We start from the raw sequence: 22304 nt of genomic DNA, 5'->3' as shown, positions 1-22304 counted from the left end.
TATCAAACCAAAATTAGTCTGAACATAAATCAAGTCCATTACAGATTAATACAGATTCACAGAGGTAAGAAGTCTCTAGTGGCTGTTGCTCTGCTTCTCTGGTCTTCCAGCTTTCATCCAGATATCTGACTCCTGGTTTTTATTGATAAGACTAATTAGGATCATGATTCATCTGGCACCCAACTTTTGGGGCATGAATTCATGCAGCCATTGGCACACATCAGAGTTATATGTGTGAGCTCCTGCCAGAGTCACTGCCCTGTTGGCTAGGTTTCCTCTTTTCCCCCAAGCACTCTGAGCTAGTTGGGATTTTTCTGTTGCAGCCTCTCTGCAGCAAACTCCACAGGTGTTTGGGTTCCAAATGCCACTGGAGTCAACCCTTCACCACTGGCCAGGTCTGCCTTCATGCAGCTCCCACCACATGTACTTCTTCCCCACAATCCCCTGTGTGCATTTTTCAGATAGCCAGCTCCCTTTCCTGGTGGGTTGTGGGTTTTCCCTGGACCCTCTCTTTGGGCTGCTGCCACACTGAGTGCTGCCTTGACGCCCACTCAGACTTTTACTGTTCTATACAGCAGCAGTCAGCCTCACACTTCAGCTTCACCATCATTGTTAGCAGATTGGTGAGACAATTGGGAACTCTTAAATGGGGGAATTAATAAGAGTTTTTCCCATGTTAAAAAATGGGAAACAATATTATGATGGAGGGATTTAAGTCTCTGTATGATTACACAATGGATGGCTTAAAAAATGGACCGATTAATTGAGGGGATAATTAACTTAGATGGGACTTACATAATGTCAACTATAATCATTATCAGTTTGATAATTCTTGTTTTATCCCTTAAAATGTTGGTTGATATGAGTGCTAAGATATAGGCCTTAGAAAAGGGTACTATTGATAATATGTAGGCCTTACTAATAATTACTAAGGAGAATAATACAATTTTGACCAATAAGATAAACATTCTAGATATATTTACTGCTGAAGAGAGCAAAAAGGTGATTGATAATATGCAAACCTTAGAAAAATTTATTATTAAAAAGTCACAAGACTTAGAAAAACTTATTAAAACAGGTAATAGAGATATTTGGACACAGAGGAGTTTAAAGGAGAAGCAACCTCACCATTTCATCATAAAATTAGAGAGAAACAACCCAAGGTTATCAAACAACCAACCTTAATTTATCCAGCCACCTTATGGGATCAACTGCCAAATAACAGGCATCCCCAAGGCTATGCAAGAGCTGACTGGACTCCTATGGAGATTAGATTGGAGGAAATTTAAGGAAGCAATAGTCTCATATGGTATGCATTCATCTTTTGTGAAGATGTTAAATTCATGGCCAAGTAGTAACAGAATTGTTCCACAAGACTGGAAAGATCTTGAAGGATGCAGATGAACTGTCAATTTAGATGTTTGGAAATATTTCCTAGAATTAAGACTGAAACCTGAAGTAGCAGTTAACACAGTAAAGGTATAGAAGACATAGGTAGATACAGATAGAAGCAAACTCTATCACTAAACATACAGATGGAGTAGAGAAGGCATGTTAAAGTAACAAACAAACACATTTATTTTAACTAACATGACCCCAGTCGTTGTGTATTAAGAAAGCAGACTGAGTGCAGCACTGCTCAAGGCTTTGTTGGAGCAAGGTTTTCCCATTAAGCAATCATCCGTGCTATCAGACACTGTAAAGGTCAGGTAATCAGCTTCCCACCCCTTCTTCCACAAAGTGCTATGTCATTGTGATGCCTGATCATGGAAGGGCTCACCCTCAGGTTCACTCTCACAATGCCAGCAAGTGAAAGTCACCAGCGACCTAATTTCTGACTGTGAAACAAAGATGGTTCAAGGAAAGGTGAAAGCTGTTTAGTACTAATTGTTTCTAACAAGGCAAACAACAATTTTATGTGCACATGGCTATGGCTACGGACATAAACTGTACACATTCTGTTAATGGGGGAGGATCCTAGTCAGTTGTTATTTCATCATTTACATAAGCATGACTTACTTTTCTCATGCTGTAACAAAAGCACCTGGAGGAAGGGGGGCTTCTTGTTTTGACTCCAATTTCCTTCACACTCAGGCAGCAGAGAGTGATGAACACCGCTTCTCTGCCCCCAACTCCTTTGTTTTGTCCCCTGCTCCCCAACTCTGGATATTCAGCCCCTGCAACATTATCACCCACTTTCAGGGTGGTTTTCTCACCTCAATTAATCTAATCTAGGAATTTCCACACAGGCATACCCAGAGATATTTTTTGCATGTGAGTTTCAATTTTCTTCAAGGTGGCAATCAAGATTGTCACATTATATATAGTAGTTTAAGATTTTAAGATGAGAAAACCTATATTAGTGCTTATATGGGTGTCTCTAAATGTATAATTGAATTCTGATTATAGCAAATACATACTATAAAAAACATTTTGAGTCTATGAAGTCCACAGGAATGCACCCATTGGAGATCTCAAAAGACAGGCCAACCAGCTCAAACTGTTTCCAACCAGAGCATACAGTAATAAACAACAACTTCACTCCTCTATTCCTCAGCCCCATATTTTCTACCCTTGTAGGGTGTGTCCCAGAACCCTAGCTGCTGATTTGAATTGGGATACTACCTACTTGAGCCAAATTTTCAGCTACTAACAGGTTGGGAGCACATCACATGCAGTGATGTATCAACATATACAAACAGTAAACCATAAAATATTATTATTCAACAGAGAAGACAAAAAGGCATCTTTCATTAGATTCAGAAAATGTACTTGATAAAATTTAGCATCCTTTAATGATCAAACACCTCAACAAAGTAAGCATAGAAAATTGTTCCTCCACACATCAGACTCATAGCCAGCATCACTCTGAATGGGGACATTTGAATTCTGTCCTTTAGAAGAAGACACAAGACAGAATGGTCACTTCCACTCCTCTCATTTTGTGTCATATTGAAAGTCTTATCCAGAGCAGGGACAAGCAAAAGAAATTACAGGTTTTAAGTAAAAAAAAAAAAAAAAAAAAAAGTAGAAGTCAAGTTATCCCTATTTGTGAGTAACAAGATTTTGTAATTTCAAAACATAAAGACTTCACACTCACACACAAACAATGAAGGACAAATTTAGTCAAATTACAGGACAAAAAATCATAGGAACATCAGTAGCAACTTTCTATTATAATAAACTTTCTAAAAAAGAAATAATATTTACAAGAGTTACATGATCTCAGACACTTTGGGAAATCACATAGTTACTTATTGCAGCCATTGACCTCTATAAACGGAATTTGGCTTTCACACCTCTCTGTGTTTAGCAGTGTCAATAAGCAGATAAACTTTCAGCAATGCATGGGAACATTTATCAGATGTACTTTTGTGCTCTCTGGTCAGTACATAAACTTTGCTAACCTTTATTGTAAGGGTAAGTCTTAAAATAATTAATTTTGATGTAATCTTTCTGGCATTATTGTTTGAACAGTGTGTAATTCCTGGGAAATATTAACCAAGTTATCTACATAGTCATTTTCTACCAATAGGCAGTATGTAATTAAGGATAATTATTTATTCCTATCAAAGGTCTTTGGAAAAAAAAAAAACAGCCAGGGTTGGTTCACAATAGGTTCAGACATGAGATTACAGAGGAACCTAGAAAATAAATCTGTGAATGTTGATGGCCTGCAACATCAGTATGATCTGGATAGAGAAAAGACTCAAAAGAAGCTTAGGATTCTGAATCTGGGACTGATCCTCTAACAACACAACATTGATGAGAACTCTTTACATCAAATGTTTCACTGTGAGATTTGTAGACATAACAGATCTTTATGAACTTGTCTCTACAGCTGAAAAACTTGTAAAATTTCCAGAATACCATATTGATCTTGAATCTCTGACATTCCTATTTAGAAGTGTGATAAATGGGTTATATGATTTCTCTTTTAAATCCTACTCTGGTATTAATCAACCTGACATTTAATTTCCAGAGATTATGACTTCCAGTAACTTTATTTCCAACAAATAATTATTGAGATAATGTATAAGGTGTATATTTTCATGTCACACTTAACATAATATATACTTATAATGACATATGACAAATCATTTTTAGAAGTCCATTTGAAAAAAAATTCATGAAATGATATTGATGTGCAGCACATGCAATGAATAGGTACATATTATATTCTACTGTATTTTATTTTTCAAAATCCTGTCCTTAACCCATTATACTAATTTGATCCTTTGAGAGAAAACTTTAATTTGATAATTACTTTGATTATTAGATTGTTTATTTAAAAATAATGAACACTCCATGTGAAAAATGAAATAATATCCAAGTAGCTCAGGATAAACTAATAGTCTCTCTACCAAAACAAAGGAAAGACTAGGCCCCAGATATGACTTACCAACACAATACCACAAGAGAAGATAATGTGCTTGTCTGTGCACAAATGGTTTATTCTGGTGACTGTGCCAAGACAACCCTCATGGTCAAGGTGTATTACATTGTCATCAAAACTATCCACTCATAATATCTCTCGCTTCAAAGAAAATAAGAGATAGGTTATTCTTAAGTGAAACATGAATGACCATAGCCTAGGAACATGGATTCAATTTGCCCCAAATAACAAGCCCCAATATGAAAAGAAAATGTTTTCATGAATTTTTTTTTATAGGTATATGTTGTAGGGAGCCCATGACAGACCAAAATACAGCTACCCGTAAAGTCCATCTTGGGGAACCAATGAGTTTTATTGGATCACTTATAGGAATATGAGTGAGGGGTTTCTCACAGGAGCACAAATGACCTAAAGACAGATGTATCACTGAAATGTACCCTAGCATGTGTGACAGCTCACCAACCTGGAACCTGGAGCACACTGCATAGCCTGTAGGCAGCTCAATAGGTTGAAAATGCCCTTTACAAATGATTCAGTTGGTCTAAATCTCATCCAGGCAGCTCTGCTAGTTTATGTTCCTTCTAGGCAGCTGGTCTTGTCTCAGAGTCTTCTTTGCAGCTTATCTCATCTGAAAGTCTTCTTTGCAGGTTGGCTTGTCAGAGTGACTAAGTTGTTTACAATGCACTTCCTGTTTACTTAGGTAATATTATATCCTTTTGGAGTCTTTGATGCAGTTCAAGACTAGATAGTTATAATTATGGTTTTCCTACCTTATGATAAAAAAGGTAGATAGGGTTGGAGAGATGGCTCAGCCATTAAAGGTTAGGCTCACAACCAAAAATATAAAAAGGTAGATATAAAACTTTAGACTCACAAATATAGAATAGATGATAAAATATTTTCTTTAATTTTTAATTTTGCCAAATACAGATAGATTAGGTATTATAACTATAATTATTGCTTGATACCGGTTTTGTTATATGTAATTTTACTATGTTCCAGTTAAAACCTTCATTTTAAATAGAGAGAAAAGGGGGAAATGATGGGTGATATCAGTCTGTATGCTGTGAATTTGTTGCTTGACTGGTTGACAAAAAAAAAATGCTGATTTCCCAGTAGCCAGGCAAGAAGTATAGGCAGGCTAAGCAGACAAGAAACATTCTGGAAAGAGGAAAACTGAGTCAAGGGACACCAGCCTGCTGTCCGGGGAGCAGCATGTAATGGCACACAGGTAAAGCCACAGAACAAAAATGGGCTGAGTTTAAATGTAAGAGCTAATCAGTGGTAGGCCTGAGCTAATGGTCAAGCAGTTATAATTAATATAATCTTCTGAGTGATTATTTTATAAGTGATTGAGGGGTATATAGGACTTGGCAGGACCAGAGAAAACTTTAGCTACAAGTGACTTTCAACCGTCTTTATTGTGTGCTTTTGGGAGGAAGGGGCCTGGAGAATCTGGTCGGTTTCACTAACTTTCTAAAGCCATTTTGTCAGGTTTATCTTCTGTCTTAAGGAGAACACTTGAAGGATAGGATGTCTAATTCACAGAGGAAACTGCTAGACAATATCATAGAACAAAGAAAGTCACAAATCAAGGCATTTTCAAATAAGTTGATGGGAATATCATATAGGCAGTTGAAGCAAAGAGGGAAAGTGCTCCTTAGGTCTCAAAGCTATCTGATGAAGTTCTGAAATTTGGGTGGTTGGAAGATTTAATATATTCTGAAAGTTGTTACCTAAAAATTTCAAGACTGCCATGCTGTGGAATAATCATCTTGTACACTGTAAAGATTTGTCACTTGCATTGGTTTAACAAAACGCTGATTGGCCAGTAGCCAGACAGGATATAAAGGCAGGGTGGCCAAACTAAGGATGATGGGAAGGAAGAGGGTGGAGTCAGGAGTCGCCAGCTGCCGTGGGTGGCTGTTTGAGCCATGCCCTGAAGCACTCACTATCCCTAGTAAGGTAGCTGTAGCTGTTACACCTGCCTGTGACCTTGAGGTTCCTGTCCCTATGGCATGGCCACCAGGGGCACCCAGGCAGGGGATTGGGATCCATCCCTGGAGCATGGGCAGGCTTTTGGGAATTCAGTGTCTGTGGTGTGACACAGTCTTGGTGCAGTGGGAAGGGGCTTGGACCTGCCTAGGCTCAATGTGCTGAGCTCTGCTGACTCCCCATGGGAGACCCTGATTTGGGGGTGTGTGAGGAGGTGGGGTGGCTTGGGAAAGAGGGCTGGGGGGTGGGAGGAGGGAGGAGGTGGGATCTATGGGTGGTATGTAGAGTTAGTAGAAAATTTCTTAATAAAGAAAATGAAAAAAAAAAAAGAAAGAATTGGCATGCACATATGCAGTTCTCTCTTGGCTAGCTTGTGGTTTCAATGCTGAGATCTTGGACTAGGCAGATCAGCATGGAACATAGCTCAGCTTTCCTGGATCCTACAATAAATCTCCCGTGGTTGTGAGTTTATCCCCAAATAAATTCCTTTGATCATTAAGTTGATTCTGTGGATTGATAGTGATATAATCACATTAACCAGGTAGGCACAGAGAAAGCAAAATCAGAATGCTGTACTGAGAAGTGGTATTGTTGTGCCCAGGTTGCAAGACCCCCAAGAAAGGCCACCACAGAGCCATTATCTGATGCAAGCACACAGAGGTTTTTATTAAAAAACAAGCAAGCTTGGTCCACAGTCCAGCATCCGACACATCAGGTAGAGGAGAACACCCCGAGGACTCACTTTAAGGGATTTATATAGAAAAAGTTTACATGCAGCTTGAGATTGGATGAGGGGGTTAGCAGTAAGGTAAGCATAAAGTTACTAATTGCTAACAAGATTTAGGGTATCTATAGAGACATAAATTTTTATTCCCTATGTCCTGCTTTGGTTGACACATTCATATTTATTGCTGCAATCCTGCTTTCCTCTGAGTTCAACTTCTGATCAGTTGAGCCCATTATTCCCCATATCTTGTTTTGACAAGTCCAGGGTACATAGATTTATTGCCCCAGCCTTAAATTCACCTTCTGATTACTTCTAAAACTGCTGGTCAGGAAATACCTTTGGAGGAGTGGGGGGGGGGAAGCATCTCTTAAGACGGCTACTGATTTTTCCCTTTCAGTATCAAGTCACATGGCTAAGCAAAACAAGAATTATTGGTTAATTTAAGTGTAAGAGCTAGTTAGTAATAAGATTGTAGTACTGACTGAGCATTTGTAATTCATTTCATCCTCTGTATTTATTTGGAACTGGGTGGTTGGAACAGGAAATGTTCATTTACACTGTCATGTTATAATGTTATTAATCCACAGAGTCTCTTTAATGAGCAAAGGAATTTATTTGGGGACTAACTCACAACCATAGGAGATTTATCATGGGGTTCAGGAAAGTTGAGCTATGTTCCATGCTGATCTGCCTGGTTCAAGATCTCAGCTTCCAAAGCCACAAGCTAGCAAAGAGAGCACACATACAGGCATCCCAGGTCTTAAGGGTTCCCCAGCAGCCATGCCCCGGGGGCATGTACTTCAATGTCATAGGCAAGTGGAACAATTACTTGCTATCTCACTAGGGGTGGTGCTTCAGGGAATGGTTCAAACAACCACCCACTACATCTCCCCCTTTTGTCTAAATAAGAAAGTTCTAACCTAACAAAAAAACTGTATATAATAGGAATGATTATTAAGTATTGTCCAGGAGAAATAATGGGTAATGACCTAAGCGAAATAGAACTACAACCAACAAGAACAACATTAAACAAGAGACACACACTAAAATCCAGAGATGTCCAGAACATAGGTAAATGGTATGTTAGAGAGATTATTCCAAAAGCTATTCTATTCTGGAGAATCTGAATCTAGTATTTAGTATGTTCTACCTAAGATATGAGAAGATTGTAACTGTAGCTACTAGTCTTCAACCCCATCAAAGACTTGAGAAAGAATATAACAATACCTGAGAATCTTCTTAAAAAGAGGTATTTACTGGATATCTTTTAAAAAAGAGGTCTGGAGGCTAAAAGTCAAATATCAGCGTTCTAGCTTGATCAGGCTGTGTGGGAACCCACTTCTTCATAGCAGACTCCTGACTTCTCCTTGGATCTTCACATTGAAGACATCAGCAGGAGAAGCTGGTGACATAGCTAGATGTTAGAATGCTTGCATAGCATATCTGAGGCTCTGGGTTTAATCCATGGTACCAGAAAAGAAAGAGAAGAAAAAATTGAAGCAATGAGGCGAAGAGTGAGGGAAAAAAAAAAGAAATAAAAAAGGCTTTTCTGGGTTTTTCATATAATGTTACTCCCAAGCGTTTCTTCTTTCTGACACATTTTTATCCCATAGACCTCACTTCTCACACCACCACACTGAGGGTTATTATTTCAGCACACGCACTTTGAGAGGAAGCAAACATTTGGCCCATTGCAGAAAAGTTCATTTCATGATTTAGTTATGTTTTGTTATCTAATCTCATTTAATTTCTATTATTCATATTAGTAGAAGATTCAAATATCCATATAAGGAAGAGCTTTAATCTCATCCGAATTGCTTCTTGAATGGAGCTGTGAGCTGATGTGTTGCCTGTCAAGCTGGCTTCAGTGATGGCTGAAGTCATGGTCTGCACATTTCTTGGTATAACTAGAGCTTTGACAAGAGTTATCTCCTAAATATAGTCTTGTATTTCTTTGTATGTATGTGTGTATGAGTATGAAATTTAGCTTATCACTGAGAAGGAAGTGATTAAATATTCTTTGCCCAGGACCCCATTGTTAAATAAGTACCAACTCTGCCATCAAATGAAAACTCGTCTGGTCTTGAGGCGGGCCTGCCAGGCTCCCATCATTTTATTAAAGCCTCCTTTTCCTCTTTAAGGGGAAGAACAAAAGAAAAAGTCTTTGGCTTTTATAACCATCCCTAGAAATAAACTTTTGTACGAAGTAAGTTCTGGGCTTGACAACTGAACCCTCAGAAAGACTTGCTATCGCTCAGCAGGTACTGAGCAGAGAAAACCATGTTGGCAAACAGAGCAAAAGTTTATGAATCCATACCTCTATGTACTTGTTGAAAACGAATGGGCAGTCATGGTAACTACCTCCCAAGTTTCCTTTACTATATGCAGTGATTGTTGGTTTAAGGAGTCATTCTTACATAATTATCTAGTGAAAGACAATAAATGAGGTACCCACTCAGAGAGTAAGATGGAATGCCAAGAATGTTTTGCAACCTGTATTTTTTACTTCCTAGACATCAAATAAACAAGTTTTGATTCCACAAACAACTGTGACTTTGCAAAATGCAGCTGTTTGGGCATTGGCAAGAGCACTCCTTTCCATGTTATGTAACAGCTATTGAGCAATTGTGTGATTAACTCAAAAGGCCTTTGTAAAAGAGAAAACAAGTTTCCAAAATGAAAAGGAGGCAGGAATGGGGGAGGATTGGAAGAACAGAAGTTTCTATCTTAGTTCAAGGGATCCATGTGAGAGGCACAGAGTATTCAAGGACATTCAAAAGGTACTGCCTTAGAATATAGAAGAATGTTCTGTGTTCCAGACCTGACTTGCCTCCTATTTTTTCTAAATACAATTAGTTTAAAAACTCTTTCATTCATCAATTGTCTATTGCTTCTTTTAATCAGCATAGACGAAGTTACAACAGAATTGGTATGTCCCAGGAAGATGAAAGTATTTCCTATCTGATTCATGACAAAAAGTTTGCCAATCCCTGCCAGGATAAATGAAAGGGTAAACATATTTTCTGTGTATGTAACTACTTCCAAGGAGACCCCAAGCTGATCTTGAGCCTATGTGGGGATCATCTTATGGCTATCAAGGCAGAGCTGGCAAAGAAGAATAACAGACTACAGATGCCTTGCCTGAAGTGAGATTTCTATGAGGCCTATGATCATAAGCTGTATTCCTCTATGTGTTTACAAAATGAGAAGCTTGGGTCAGGCTGGAAAGAGAACCAGGTTCCCAAACTCCTGTCCCTGCCCCTAGCTAAGTCCCCATGCAGGGGAGATGGCAACTGTACTACAAAGAAGTTGTCACTGTTTGTTCTTAATAATCAGAGCATCCAAAGAGTTTTACCTTGTTCCTTCTCTAACTTGTGCTGAAGCAGCAACATAGAGAAGCATTGTATTCAAAATGAAAATGCTACCGTTAAAAATTGTCCTTTACAAAGTTCCTGGCTCAAAATGTTCAGAATTTAAACTCTTAGGGAGTGCAATTTACAGCCTTTCTTTGTACACTGCCTTAACTGTAGTGGGACTCAGTGGTTCTCAACCTTCCTAATGATGTGAAACTTTAATACAGTTCCTCATGTTGCAGTGACCCACAATCATAAAATTATTTTGTTGCTACTGCATAATTGTGATTCTGCTATTGTTACGAATTGTAAAATAAATATCTGATATGCTGGATGTCGAGACCCACAAGTTGAAAACTAATTATTCACATGTCCAGACCCTCCCAAATCTTCCATTATTTTTGCTTTCAAAGACTTTACTTTCAAAGAGTATAATGCTCTTTGAGGGTCTGTGTGTGACCATGAACTCTGAAAAGGCCTGCACAATTTTTTTGTTCCCACTGAAAAGACAAAGATAATTTGAGGATCTGATTTGATACTAGGACTGCTACTCAGACTAGAAATAGACCTGATTGGCTGACTTTTTAAAGGTGGCCAAAAACAGTCTAGTGAGAGGGCCTTTCTCCCCAGCACCATTCTGACCTGGGACAAAGATGTGTACTCAGCTTTAACCTGAGGATTCATGGTCTTCTCCTTCTAGCTTCTATTGAGAACAAGAGCCTTTTCTTTTTCACTTCACAGATTCCCTGATTCCCAGTCTATCAGAGAACGGAAATTTACATGAGAACATTAAAAGTCATGAAAAACCCAGAAAACAATAACTGGCTTCCAGTGTCAGCAGCAGCTGCACACACACCCTTGGTACAGGATTGGCTTCCTAAACTAATTCATCTCTAAATAGTGAGCAATCTCCAGATGGAAGTTCAGGGCTGAGGTGCAGGTTCCTTAAGGATTTACATGTAAAGGCAAAGGCTCCCAACCCTAGGTGTTAGAAGAGAGTAGTGTCCTTTCTGCCCTGCCCTGAGACTGTCCATCCAATCATATCCCAATATGCAAATGACCCTTCCTGCATGCAGATAAAAAGGAGCAAGTGCTCTATCAGAACCAAATTGCTGAGCCTGTCACCTGTGTTCCAGGAGCCAAACCAGCAATGTCTTCCCCTGCACAGCCTCAAGTTCCTGCCCCGCTGGCCAACTTGAAGATTCAATATACCAAGGTAAGACACTTGCAAGTGGAGCTTTCCCTGGGGTCTTGGTTAAAGCATAGGTCAATTGCAGTTTCTGTTAAAGCTGTTTGCTAACATAAAAATATAATGCTTGCAACGTTAGTGGCCTGATTCAGTGATGAATTCTAAACCATATCAGACAACCTCTCATAAGTTGTTATCTTGACATATGTCCAAGGGAAAGAGATTTTCTTCTGTGCAAATGGTTCTTGTGCCAGAGTGCAGTGAACCAGAGTGAGCAGCAGTTCTATTAACCCTGTGCAGTGAGCTCTTATGGTAAGGCAGACAAACAGAGGAACTTACTGGAAGGAGCCAGACATGTGGAAAGATGTCTCCCTCTCTCAAAATAGCACACTGAAGTAGGATAATATAACCGTATGTTTGTTGACATTGTTAGGGTTGGAGGACCTAAACCTAAACATTGAATGGAGGTGATGCCCAAACCCCCTTATGGACTTAAATTGTTCTTCTTATTTTGAGACAGGCACAGTACTTGTTAATTTCTTGAGGCAAGCTGGCTGTTGTTGGAGAAAACATGCCATTGTTAGCTGCTAAATATTTAGAGGCACAAGAGGAGGAGGCTGACCCAGGCTTCGGAATCTGCAGCCAGGGAGAGCAAATGATTGGGCTGGGCTTGTCCTGGGGGACTCTTGTAATTGTGCCTACTAAGAAGTTTCATACCTACTTCTTTCGCAGATCTTAAGATTCCAAAATTAAGAAATAAATATCACACACATACTCATGGATGCACGCACGCACACACACCCATATACTTCCCCTCCCCCCACACCCAAGTTATTAGAAAAGTCACTTAAAATTAGCTGTGTTTCAGTATAATGAAGCAAACAAAGAGAGAGATGAACTCTGGGGAGAATCATGCTGACGACTTCCAAACTGAACACTGAAATCCAAGAATGTTAAAGTTAATGAGAAGAACCTGATGCCCTCTCTCGTGAATTCCTTTTTCCTTTTGAGCAAATGGATGTAGTTTGGAACTACTGAAAGCTTTTGCATTTTCCCAAGCACCTGAAGTAGGGGAGCTGCCTGGTTTAGGGCTCTTTGCTTAGGACAAGTTCTTCAGAGGGAGTGAGCCTTGGCTGTGGCCCACAAGCAGCTAGAAGTGCCCTCAGGCATGATTTCACCAGGTTCTGCTGGAGAGAAAATGCTTTCAATTTAGATTTGACAAGTCAGAATATGCAAACTATGATGTGTCCACACTCTCCAATAGCTCACAACTGTCAAAGGTGTGTGCACACCATAGACGTCTTCCACACACTTTCTCATTTGCAAGAAATTACTGTCACAATCTACAAACCAGGTATTTCAAGAAGATGGGAATTGTTGACACTGCTTATATAGTTAGATTTGAATCATGAAAAAGAGTTTGATTTGCATGATTCCAATTGGAAAGGTAATTTGGGTGTCAAGATTCCCCTCTTCCTTTCCTTAATTTGTCATTTATGAATTTTGCTAAGACTTTGTGTGTGTGTGTGTGTGTGTGTGTGTGTGTGTGTGTGTGTGTGTGTAGGAAGTTTTAAAGTGAACTGTCTTTCCTCTGAGTTATTTCATTTAGCACTTATTAATTAAAAATGAGGTGAAAGTACTAGAAAATTGAGGTATTCCTTAAAGTCCCAAGTATAAGCACAGGACCAGTAGTTCCTTAACATAGTTGTTTCCAGATTGAAACTTCTTCACTGCAAACACATTACATAAGGATATTTGAGGAAGAATGATGGGCTTAAATATTTAACAGCCAAGAATGCATTTGTTTGGTGTTCAAATACTTCTCTAGTTAATAATAAACAATGCCACTCAGTGAATTTTGATTTTTCCATGTATCTTCTATATAATTCTGGTCTACTTAGTAGCATTATATCTTTGATGTGCTGGTTATAGCATTTCACACATGGGAGAACACCAGTTTTGTATGTAATTAAATCTCAATGGGGAGCTTTCTCTATGCCTGTGCACGTTCCTTTTACTGTGTCACCTAGAGAATTATATTTGATTTTCACTCTTAAGAGGGGTTGAAACAATGGCTGTTACTCAGCTCCTGGTTGCAAAGCATGAAAGGCAGGGGTTGTCAAATGGCTTTGCCTGAGCAGTGTCTCAATTTCTATATTATTTTTCTCATTGTTTTAATTTTCTTCTTTATTATTGTAAGAGGCATATGCTATTGATATCAGAGAAATTCCAGGTTATCTCTTGGGGTTCTCAGTCACATTAGTGGAATAATTTATGAATAGAACCAAATGAAATCTGGAGGACTATTTTTGGAACTTAGAAGGAAAACCCCAGGGCAAGTCAGATGTAAAACCTCAGCAGCTGCCCACAGGAGGAGACTAGAAAAGGAGAGCAATATTCCTATCATTCAAACTGGTCTTGAAGTGGAAATCATGGCTGAATAGGAGCCACATGGAGGGCAGGGAAATTTTTAGGAAGGGCTAAGGAAGTCCAAAGTTTTGGCAGAAAAGACCAAACTGTTAAGAAAACCATTCTCAGAAGTGTGATAGAAAGAGGAAAAGGGAAAGTTATTCTTTTCCGAATAATTCAGAAAAGCGATCAGACTTATCACCTGCAGTGCTGCGGTCCAAACTTCTGCAGCAGGAGTGGGGCTTCTGTGAAGGACAGGTACAGCATCTCACTAAAGGACTAATTATTAGACTTATCTCTTTAGTTTGACTTAAAGCGAGTCCTGCTTCCTAGGAGCGGTCCCTTGTCCAAAGTGATTGAACCAGTCCAACTGTAATGTAAAGTCTCACACCCAGGTCAGAGATTCTGTTCTCTTGACCAGGAGATCTTTTCTTCTCTAACAGTGTTTTCAACACAAGAAAAGGAACAAACAAGCAGATTAATAACAAAAAGAGAAAGAAAAACAAGTATAGTTAGAGAGTTGCATAATCTTAACTTTCAAAGTGTTTTTTCCCCCTCATTCTCTAGTTCAGTTCTCTTTGACGGGGATAGATGAAATGGAGTTTAGCATTTAAGAATTGATTATTTTAAAAAAGGAAATACAAAGTCTTTTGTATTGAAAGCCTCTGTAACTTTATAAATCCAAGTGCACCCATCCCATCCCTGTCTCCACAACTCCTTAGGAGCTGTGAGTAAATGCCGCCAGTGCCCTTCTTACCTGCTACTGAGCTTTTGCATGAAGAGCTTTTTTGAAAGTTACAGGGCCACTGCTCAAACTCTTATCACCTCTACCTGCCTCTTCTCTCTTACAATTACAGTGGGATTATGAGGAGTCCCATTTCCTGAGGAGGTGAAAGCAGACAGAGCATTTTATTGTTAAGTGGCACTTGAAACAAGTTCTGGTTCATGGGGAATGATCAACATTAGCTATCTTGCAAGGTGTATTTTTTCTGAACAGTTTTCAACTTCTAAAATATTTTTACCTGACATTCCTGAGATCTGCTTCTCACCATGTCATTCTCCTCTCATTTTCTCCTAAGTTTCTGCCTGCACACACATGTCCTGTCTGACAAGGGCTTCACCGGAGAGAAGTTCTGAGGGTTTTCCAAGGATCTCAGGGGTGAAGGATTTTCTTTCCAGGGATTTGGGGTCTTACTTCTCCTTTCTCATTTCATACACCTTAAACACTTATTGACGAGGAAGACTGTCTGTAACTCTAGTTCCAAGGCAGCCAAGTCCCTCTGTCCTCAGGCACTGCATGCATGTACTACACAGAAACTCACGTAGGCAAACACATATGTACAAATAAAAATGCACATATCTTTAAAGAATTTAAGTTATCAAGTGACAATACTTTCCATTCTCAAAAATATTTCATTAGCTAACAATATTTTTGTGCACACAGGAAATTAACTGCAATGCTTCTGTTAGTTTTCTCATAATGGCCATGTTACAAGGCTAAGATTTCCTTTATACAGAGGAAAGAATGGAGTCAAATGCACATAAAAATAGTTTCTTAATGAAACTTGAATTCAGGGTGCAAATATTGAAATTCAGACATTTTCCAGTGATCTAACGGTGCCTCTTCTAATTACTATGTCCTAATGACACACACCTGAATTCCCAATTGTCTAACCCCTATATTTCTTTAGGAGTTAAATGACACACATGTGAACACTTTTTAGACAGGGAAAGACATTTCACATTTAGGCAACATTTAATATCTCAACTCTAGTTTATCAAGCCCTCTAATTTACTGCACATTTAAATGCATTTTATCTGCCATTGCTGTATCTCCACAGATCTTCATAAATAATGAATGGCATGACTCAGTGAGTGGCAAGAAATTTCCTGTCCTTAACCCAGCAACTGAGGAGGTCATCTGCCACGTGGAAGAAGGGGACAAGGTAAGTTTTCCAACACCCACAGGTTCAATTCATGCCAGGAGTCTTTGCTTCTCACTGTTGTGAGCTCAAAGCCCACTGAAAGTTCAATGAAAGACACGAACACATGATAGCTCAGGCAGATGGGTAAATGTTCTGTTGTCCTTGGCATAAGAAAATGTACATCTGGTAGAATAAATAACCATGATACACAAGAACCTAAAAAAGAACATAAAATCAAGAGAATAAGAAACAGTAAAAAACCATGGGCTATAGATCCAATCTTAGCATTTCTAATGTTACCTGGGAATTTAGAATTTGGAGGTGGGGTCCAAAACTTCAATGGTCTGAGGCTACTGTAGCATAATGAAGTATGAACTATTAAATAACTTATCTCATTTCTTAAGGGTTAGCATTAACATTAATATGGGGCATGGAGTTTTAATATAGTCACATATTTAGAGTGCATGTCAGCTAGTCATGCCTTCTCCTTGATGACAAGAACGACATTCAAAAGGAGACTATGAATCTATAGCTGGCAGTTAACAAAATTCATGTTGTTACTACTTTAACACTGAAGCCTTGGCCATTTAGCTCCTAGGGGATTTCTTGCTCTGACACTAGGGTTGGTCTCATTAGGAAAACAATACTCTCTGTCTGAGTTCAGTAGAAACCTTGTCAGCTCAGGCTGGCTAAGGGCTTTGCTGGGGGAATCAGTGAGATTTATCTTCTTTCCCAGGCACAATTGGGAAAGCTGTTGACCATGCCAGCAGCCTTGCCAGGGAGCTCTGATCTGCTCTGTTCTTAGTGACAACTGCCCCTCCTGTAGAAAGATCAGGGAGAAGAATTCATACCCAGGCAAGCTGCTAGCCAAGTCGTTGTGCTAATCTGGTTGGCAGGACAAATGAGTCCTCTAAGGCAGTAGCTCTCAACCTATGGATAGTGATACCTTTGTTGGGGGGGGGGTGGTCAAACAACTCCTCCTCAGAGGTCAGCTAGTACCATCAGAAAACACAGAGATTTACATCATGATTCGTAACAGTAGCAAAATGACAGTCGTGAAGTAGCAACAGAAACACTTCTATGGTTGGGGTCACCACAGATGAGGGACTGTTTTAAAGGGTCACAGCATTAGGAAGGCTGAGAACCGCTGCTGTGAGGAAATTGTTAGTGACATTATCTGTGATAAGCAAGAGCTTGTTTCCCAACCACAGTCCTGTATCTGTATCCTTCTTTGGAGTTATTAAACAAATTGTCTCTTTAGAATTTTTGATGTTCAAACAACTTGTGAGGACTCTACCCCACTGTCCTATTGTTAGCCAACTGATAGAATGCCATACAGTGGATGGATATTTGGGTGCTTCAAAACTAAAAAGGAGAACCCAGAATCAATTTTTTTTTTCAAATTAAAAATTTACCATCGTTAGTCTATTGCTTGTCCTGTAAGATTAAATATCTAGTTTGAGAAAAGGAGAGCCATAACCCAAATATCTATACCATAAGAACAATTTACTCATAACAGTTTTCTGTAGGCAGGTTTTTGTTGTTTGATTTTTTTTTTTTTTTTTTTTTTGCATGAGTGGTTACATGATGTCTCAAAGTCATCTCTCTTCATTCCTTGGAAAGATCAGGAAGCTCTGATTAAGCAAAGGCCAATGACAGAACACTGAGCAGAGGGATCCACACAGAGCTGTGTGTCTCACTCATTTAAAATGTGTGGTTTAAAAAACACAGTATTCTCATTCTCAAGGTTCATTATAAGCTGAAGCCCATGTCCTTTTGATCGTCCTGATTTATGGGGTTCCATGAATTAGTGAGTCCTGTAGCTGTATAGTTGTGGAAAAGTCCTCACATACACACTATTTGTAGTTGCTTTGATGAAGTTAAAAAAGCACATGGAGTAGCAATGGAAGGAGCAGTGATGCTTTCAGAAGAGACTAGAAGAAGTGTGAGTAGCGATCTCCAGAGGAATGGAGTGACCCCGGCAAAATTTGGAAGGGAAGTGGCTTAGGAAATTTAAAGGAGTAAATTAAAGGAAAAATGCAGTGGTGATAAAAGTACACAAGCAAAAACAAGAAAGCTAAACAATGTGGGTGTGACTTTACTATTCTATTTTGTTTCAATTAATGAGGTTATAAGCAATATATTATTAATAAAAGAAACTGTCTTCTCTGCTTATTTAGGAACTAGAGTGGATTACTTTGTATGTTAGGGGCTTATCATACACACGGGGCTTCAGTCTGAATGTGAAACACTGAACACTAGCAGATAAATTTACCCAGTTGTCATCCAGGTGGTAGCACTGTTATGAATGGCTCTGAAAGATTGTGGACATGAGGGTCTAAGTGGCAGATGTAGACTGATGAGCATGACACATGGCTTACAGCTACTCCATTTGTCCTGAGATGGCCTTTCTCTTTCTGCTTTAATTTCTTTGTCTGTAAAGTGAGGAATAGGTTTTTCTTATAGCATTTTCTGAATCAAATGAGATAAAGTGTGTAAATTAACTAGAAACTTATTTCAAATAAAATAAACACTGTGTTCTACTACAATGGGATAAAGGAACAACTATTAAAACAGCACTTCTGATCTAGGAGTTTCACTATTTGATAAGGACATGGAGCTTATTTGAAATATTACTCAAGAGAAACAATTACAGCATACTGTGGTGCCGAGTGTGTGGAATGTTCTGGACTTTGGGCTAATGGAGACCTAGATTCTGTTTGTGAGGACTGAGTTCTAGTTTATAAGGGTGCGATGTTGTTTTTGCTCATCTAGTGTTTTGAACATCCTGAACTGAATATTGTGTGATTTCCAGGCAGATGTCGACAAGGCCGTGAAGGCTGCAAGAGAGGCTTTTCAGATTGGCTCCCCATGGCGCACCATGGACGCTTCAGAGAGGGGCCGCTTGCTGAACAAGCTGGCTGACTTAGTGGAAAGAGATCGCCTGCTGCTGGCTGTGAGTATTAACCCAAACCAATTAGAGACAGTGGGGAAGCTCCTGAGAGCACTCATCACTCCAACTGGCTGGACAGTTTGATTTAGAGCGAGGTCGTCAAACTACCACCTGCCTTTTCTCTAGACCTTCTCAGAGTCCAGAATCCAGTTTTGCTACTCTCATTAAAGCTCTTTATGCCCTCAGGGCCTATATTTTATAATTTCAATAGTTAAATAAGTCAGTATAAAACATGGATGGAGGGTACATAACCTTGTCTTTTCAGTTTTGAATTTTAGGAAACCCAACTGAAAACCAAGTGGTATACAAGTTACAACTGAGAATAAATGTTATTAGCTTTAGAATCTTAGGTTAAAATAAGATTCAAACTTTTACTTTATTAAAAAATCTGCAATTCAGCAATTATTGAGAATCATTCATTCCTTAAGGATTCTGCATTGTTCAAAACATGCCAAAATGGAATTCATAGCTCTGAAATGAATGTATACTGACTGAAATGTTCTATTGAAAGTCATCAGCATTTCCCAAAGCTTAGCTTTTTCATTTGTCTTAATGGAAAGTGCTAATTTCCTCAGTCAACATGAGAGCCATAGGGAGAGAAGAATAGGTATAAAGCCATATTTGAGTTAATTTAAGATAGTGGGCAATATCAAACCTATGCATCTTGCCAGGTGGTCACCCAGTAGATTGTATGATTTCAACGCATCCTTTAAAGTCTTCGTGAAAAGGGGAGGAGAAGATACTGACTGCTAAGATAAGAAAATGTGGAGCCTCATAATCTTTTATTTTTTCCTTTTATGGAAAATAGATTCTTTTCTCATATAATGTATCCTAATTATATTTCCCTTCCCTCTACTCCTCCCAGTTCCTTGCCCCCTACCCCCTTATGGATCCACTCCCTTTTGGTCTCTCATTAGAAAAGAACATGATGATTATTGTGACAATGTGAATAGTTGCAAACACTAAATTGTTGCTACAGTCACATGACAAGTGCAAACTTGTTGGAACTCTGATACGACGTGGAGACTAAGAATCATTTTTACAGCTGTGTGCTTATGAAACCAGCTCTTAGACACTGCTTAGCCAGAGGTACTTAGGGTCTGACAGAAAGATTAGCAAGGTTAGGCAATCAGAATCTCACTACCTTTCCTTTCCCACCAGGATCTTGTTATGTGACCATGGACAAGTCATTTGATTCTTTCTTAAAGGGAACATTAGATTTAAGAATCCTTTTATTTCCCAAACTCTCTGGCACTAAAAGCATTGACTGTATATTCTTGATCTAATTTTTATTGCTGAAAGTTTAGACTTTGATATTACTATTTATTTTTCAGACAATGGAGTCAGTGAATGCTGGGAAAGTCTTTCCCCATGCATACATGATGGATTTAGATATCAGCATAAAAACACTAAAGTACTGTGCAGGCTGGGCTGACAAGATCCATGGCCAAACAATACCAAGTGGTAAGTACATTTGGGAAATTGCCAATGTAATTGTAAAGGTGAGTCCATTAGTGTAGAGCTGCATACTGTCAAATTCTCCCTGATAGATGTGCCCATCAATTAGGTAAATAATTATTTTCCTCTTCACATTGATCCAATAGAATCTGATGCTGGAAGTTCTGTTAAGATTCTATCTACATTGTAGACAGTTTAGATAGAATTAAAGCAAGAATATTCTCATAGACTTAACTACTAATTTGAGTGAGATCTCAGGGTTGATACTTTTCAAAGCTGGCCACAGAAATTATTTATTTGGGCTTCATTCCCATTCCTATCTCTTCTGTGATCTTATTACCTAAGGCTTTGCATGTCCAGAATGAGGAAGTTGTGCCAATCTCTGCCCATTCAAGCCCATTATGCTTAGCTCAGTGTACTTCACCAACCCAATTCACACTAATGCTTTCCAAAAGTGCGAAAGCAATGTGAAGCTATGATTACCAGCCGAGTTAATAATCTTTGTATGGAAATGTTGTGTGTTACTTAGTGAGGAAATGTGGTGGCATTTTATCTGTGTACCCTGATAAAACTTATCTAGGGTCAGAGAACAGAACAACTACTAGATTAGACATAGAGTCCAGACAGTAGTTGAACACACCTTTAATCCCAGCACTTGAGATCTCATGTTTTGCTTGCGAAAGACACATGCCTTTAATCTCAGGAAGTGATGGCAGGAAGCAGAAAGGTATATGAGGCATGAGGACCAAGAACTAGAGACTTTTTAGGCTTTTTAAGCTTTTAGCAGCAGTTTAGCTGAGATCCATTTGGATGAGGACTCAGAGACTTCCAGTTTGAGGAAAAAGGATTGGCTGAGAAGTTGGTAAGGTAAGATTAGCTGTGGCTTATTTTGCTTCTCTGATCTTTCAGCATTCACCCCAATACCTGGATCTTGGGTTTGTTATTATTAATAAGACCATTTAAGATTTGTGCTACAGTGAGGTATGCAAGTAGTATAACAGACACATGATGAATATTTCATGTGAGAAAAGAATCAGTTTGGGAAGGGTTGGAGGCAGTTTCACATCTCTAACTGTAATGACTTTAGGAACTCAAATAATTCACTTTAATTCTGTCTATGATGTACACTTCCAATCTAACTGGAAGATACAGTATAAGAGGTACTAGCCAGGAAGTTAGAAAAGGAGAATGAGACAACAAAGGTACTATGAAGGGGCCTATTCCGTGCCTCTTACTCTACTTTTAGGAAACAGAGGAATCCATTCAAAGTATCTCTAGATCTTGACAGGAAAAGTGGTTGTGTGGTAGCAGTAGGTTCCTGTGGCAGCCAGAACAAAACACACATCAACAAAACTCCAAATGGGACCTATCAAAGTGAGTATTTGCTGTGATAAAATACCATGATCAAAAGCAGCTTGTAAAGGAAAGGGTCTTTTGCACTTGTATTTCTACACTACTCCATCTCTGAAGGAAGTAAGGATAAAAATTTAGGGAAGAAACCTGGAGACAGTAGCTGAAGCAGAGGCCATGAAGAAATATGGTTTACTGTAGGCTTACTTTTTATGGCTTGTTCAGCCTGATTTCTTATACAATCTAGGATCATCTGCCCAGGGATGACACTGTTCACAGTGGGCTGGGCAATCCCATGTCAATCATTAATTGAGAAAATGCTACATAGACTTGTCTACAGAGCAATCTGATAGCAGCATTTTCTCTATTAAGATTTCCTTTTCTAAGATACATTTAGGTTTGTGTTGATAATGAAGTACGAGAATTAGTCACATTAAGACTGAAAAGAATCATATTTCACTTCAGATATTTTGTTCATGGAATAAGAGGTTGCATTTATGTTTGGTAGGAAAAAAGGAAGCCTCAAAGCTAGAATATATTTGTTGGAGA

The 22304-nt window shown here is 38.9% G+C and overlaps 1 protein-coding gene across 1 annotated transcript in view; it reads left to right on the top strand.

The window, feature by feature from the left end:
• The first annotated feature begins 11458 nt into the window (after positions 1-11458).
• Positions 11459-22304, top strand: part of LOC118568917 (aldehyde dehydrogenase, cytosolic 1) — a 32347-nt gene continuing 21501 nt past the window's right edge. Inside the window, exons 1-4 of the mRNA XM_036166483.1 lie at positions 11459-11687; positions 15911-16015; positions 18810-18950; positions 20282-20411. Coding sequence (XP_036022376.1) covers positions 11622-11687; positions 15911-16015; positions 18810-18950; positions 20282-20411 — 442 coding nt within the window. The 5' untranslated portion in view covers positions 11459-11621. The remainder of the gene's footprint in view (positions 11688-15910; positions 16016-18809; positions 18951-20281; positions 20412-22304) is intronic.

The sequence above is a fragment of the Onychomys torridus genome, chromosome 1 (genome assembly GCF_903995425.1).
Source record: "Onychomys torridus chromosome 1, mOncTor1.1, whole genome shotgun sequence".
In the NCBI taxonomy this organism is placed as follows: domain Eukaryota; kingdom Metazoa; phylum Chordata; class Mammalia; order Rodentia; family Cricetidae; genus Onychomys; species Onychomys torridus.
The sequence above is the reverse complement of the archived record's forward strand: the minus strand, read 5'-3'. Positions and strand labels throughout refer to the sequence as shown.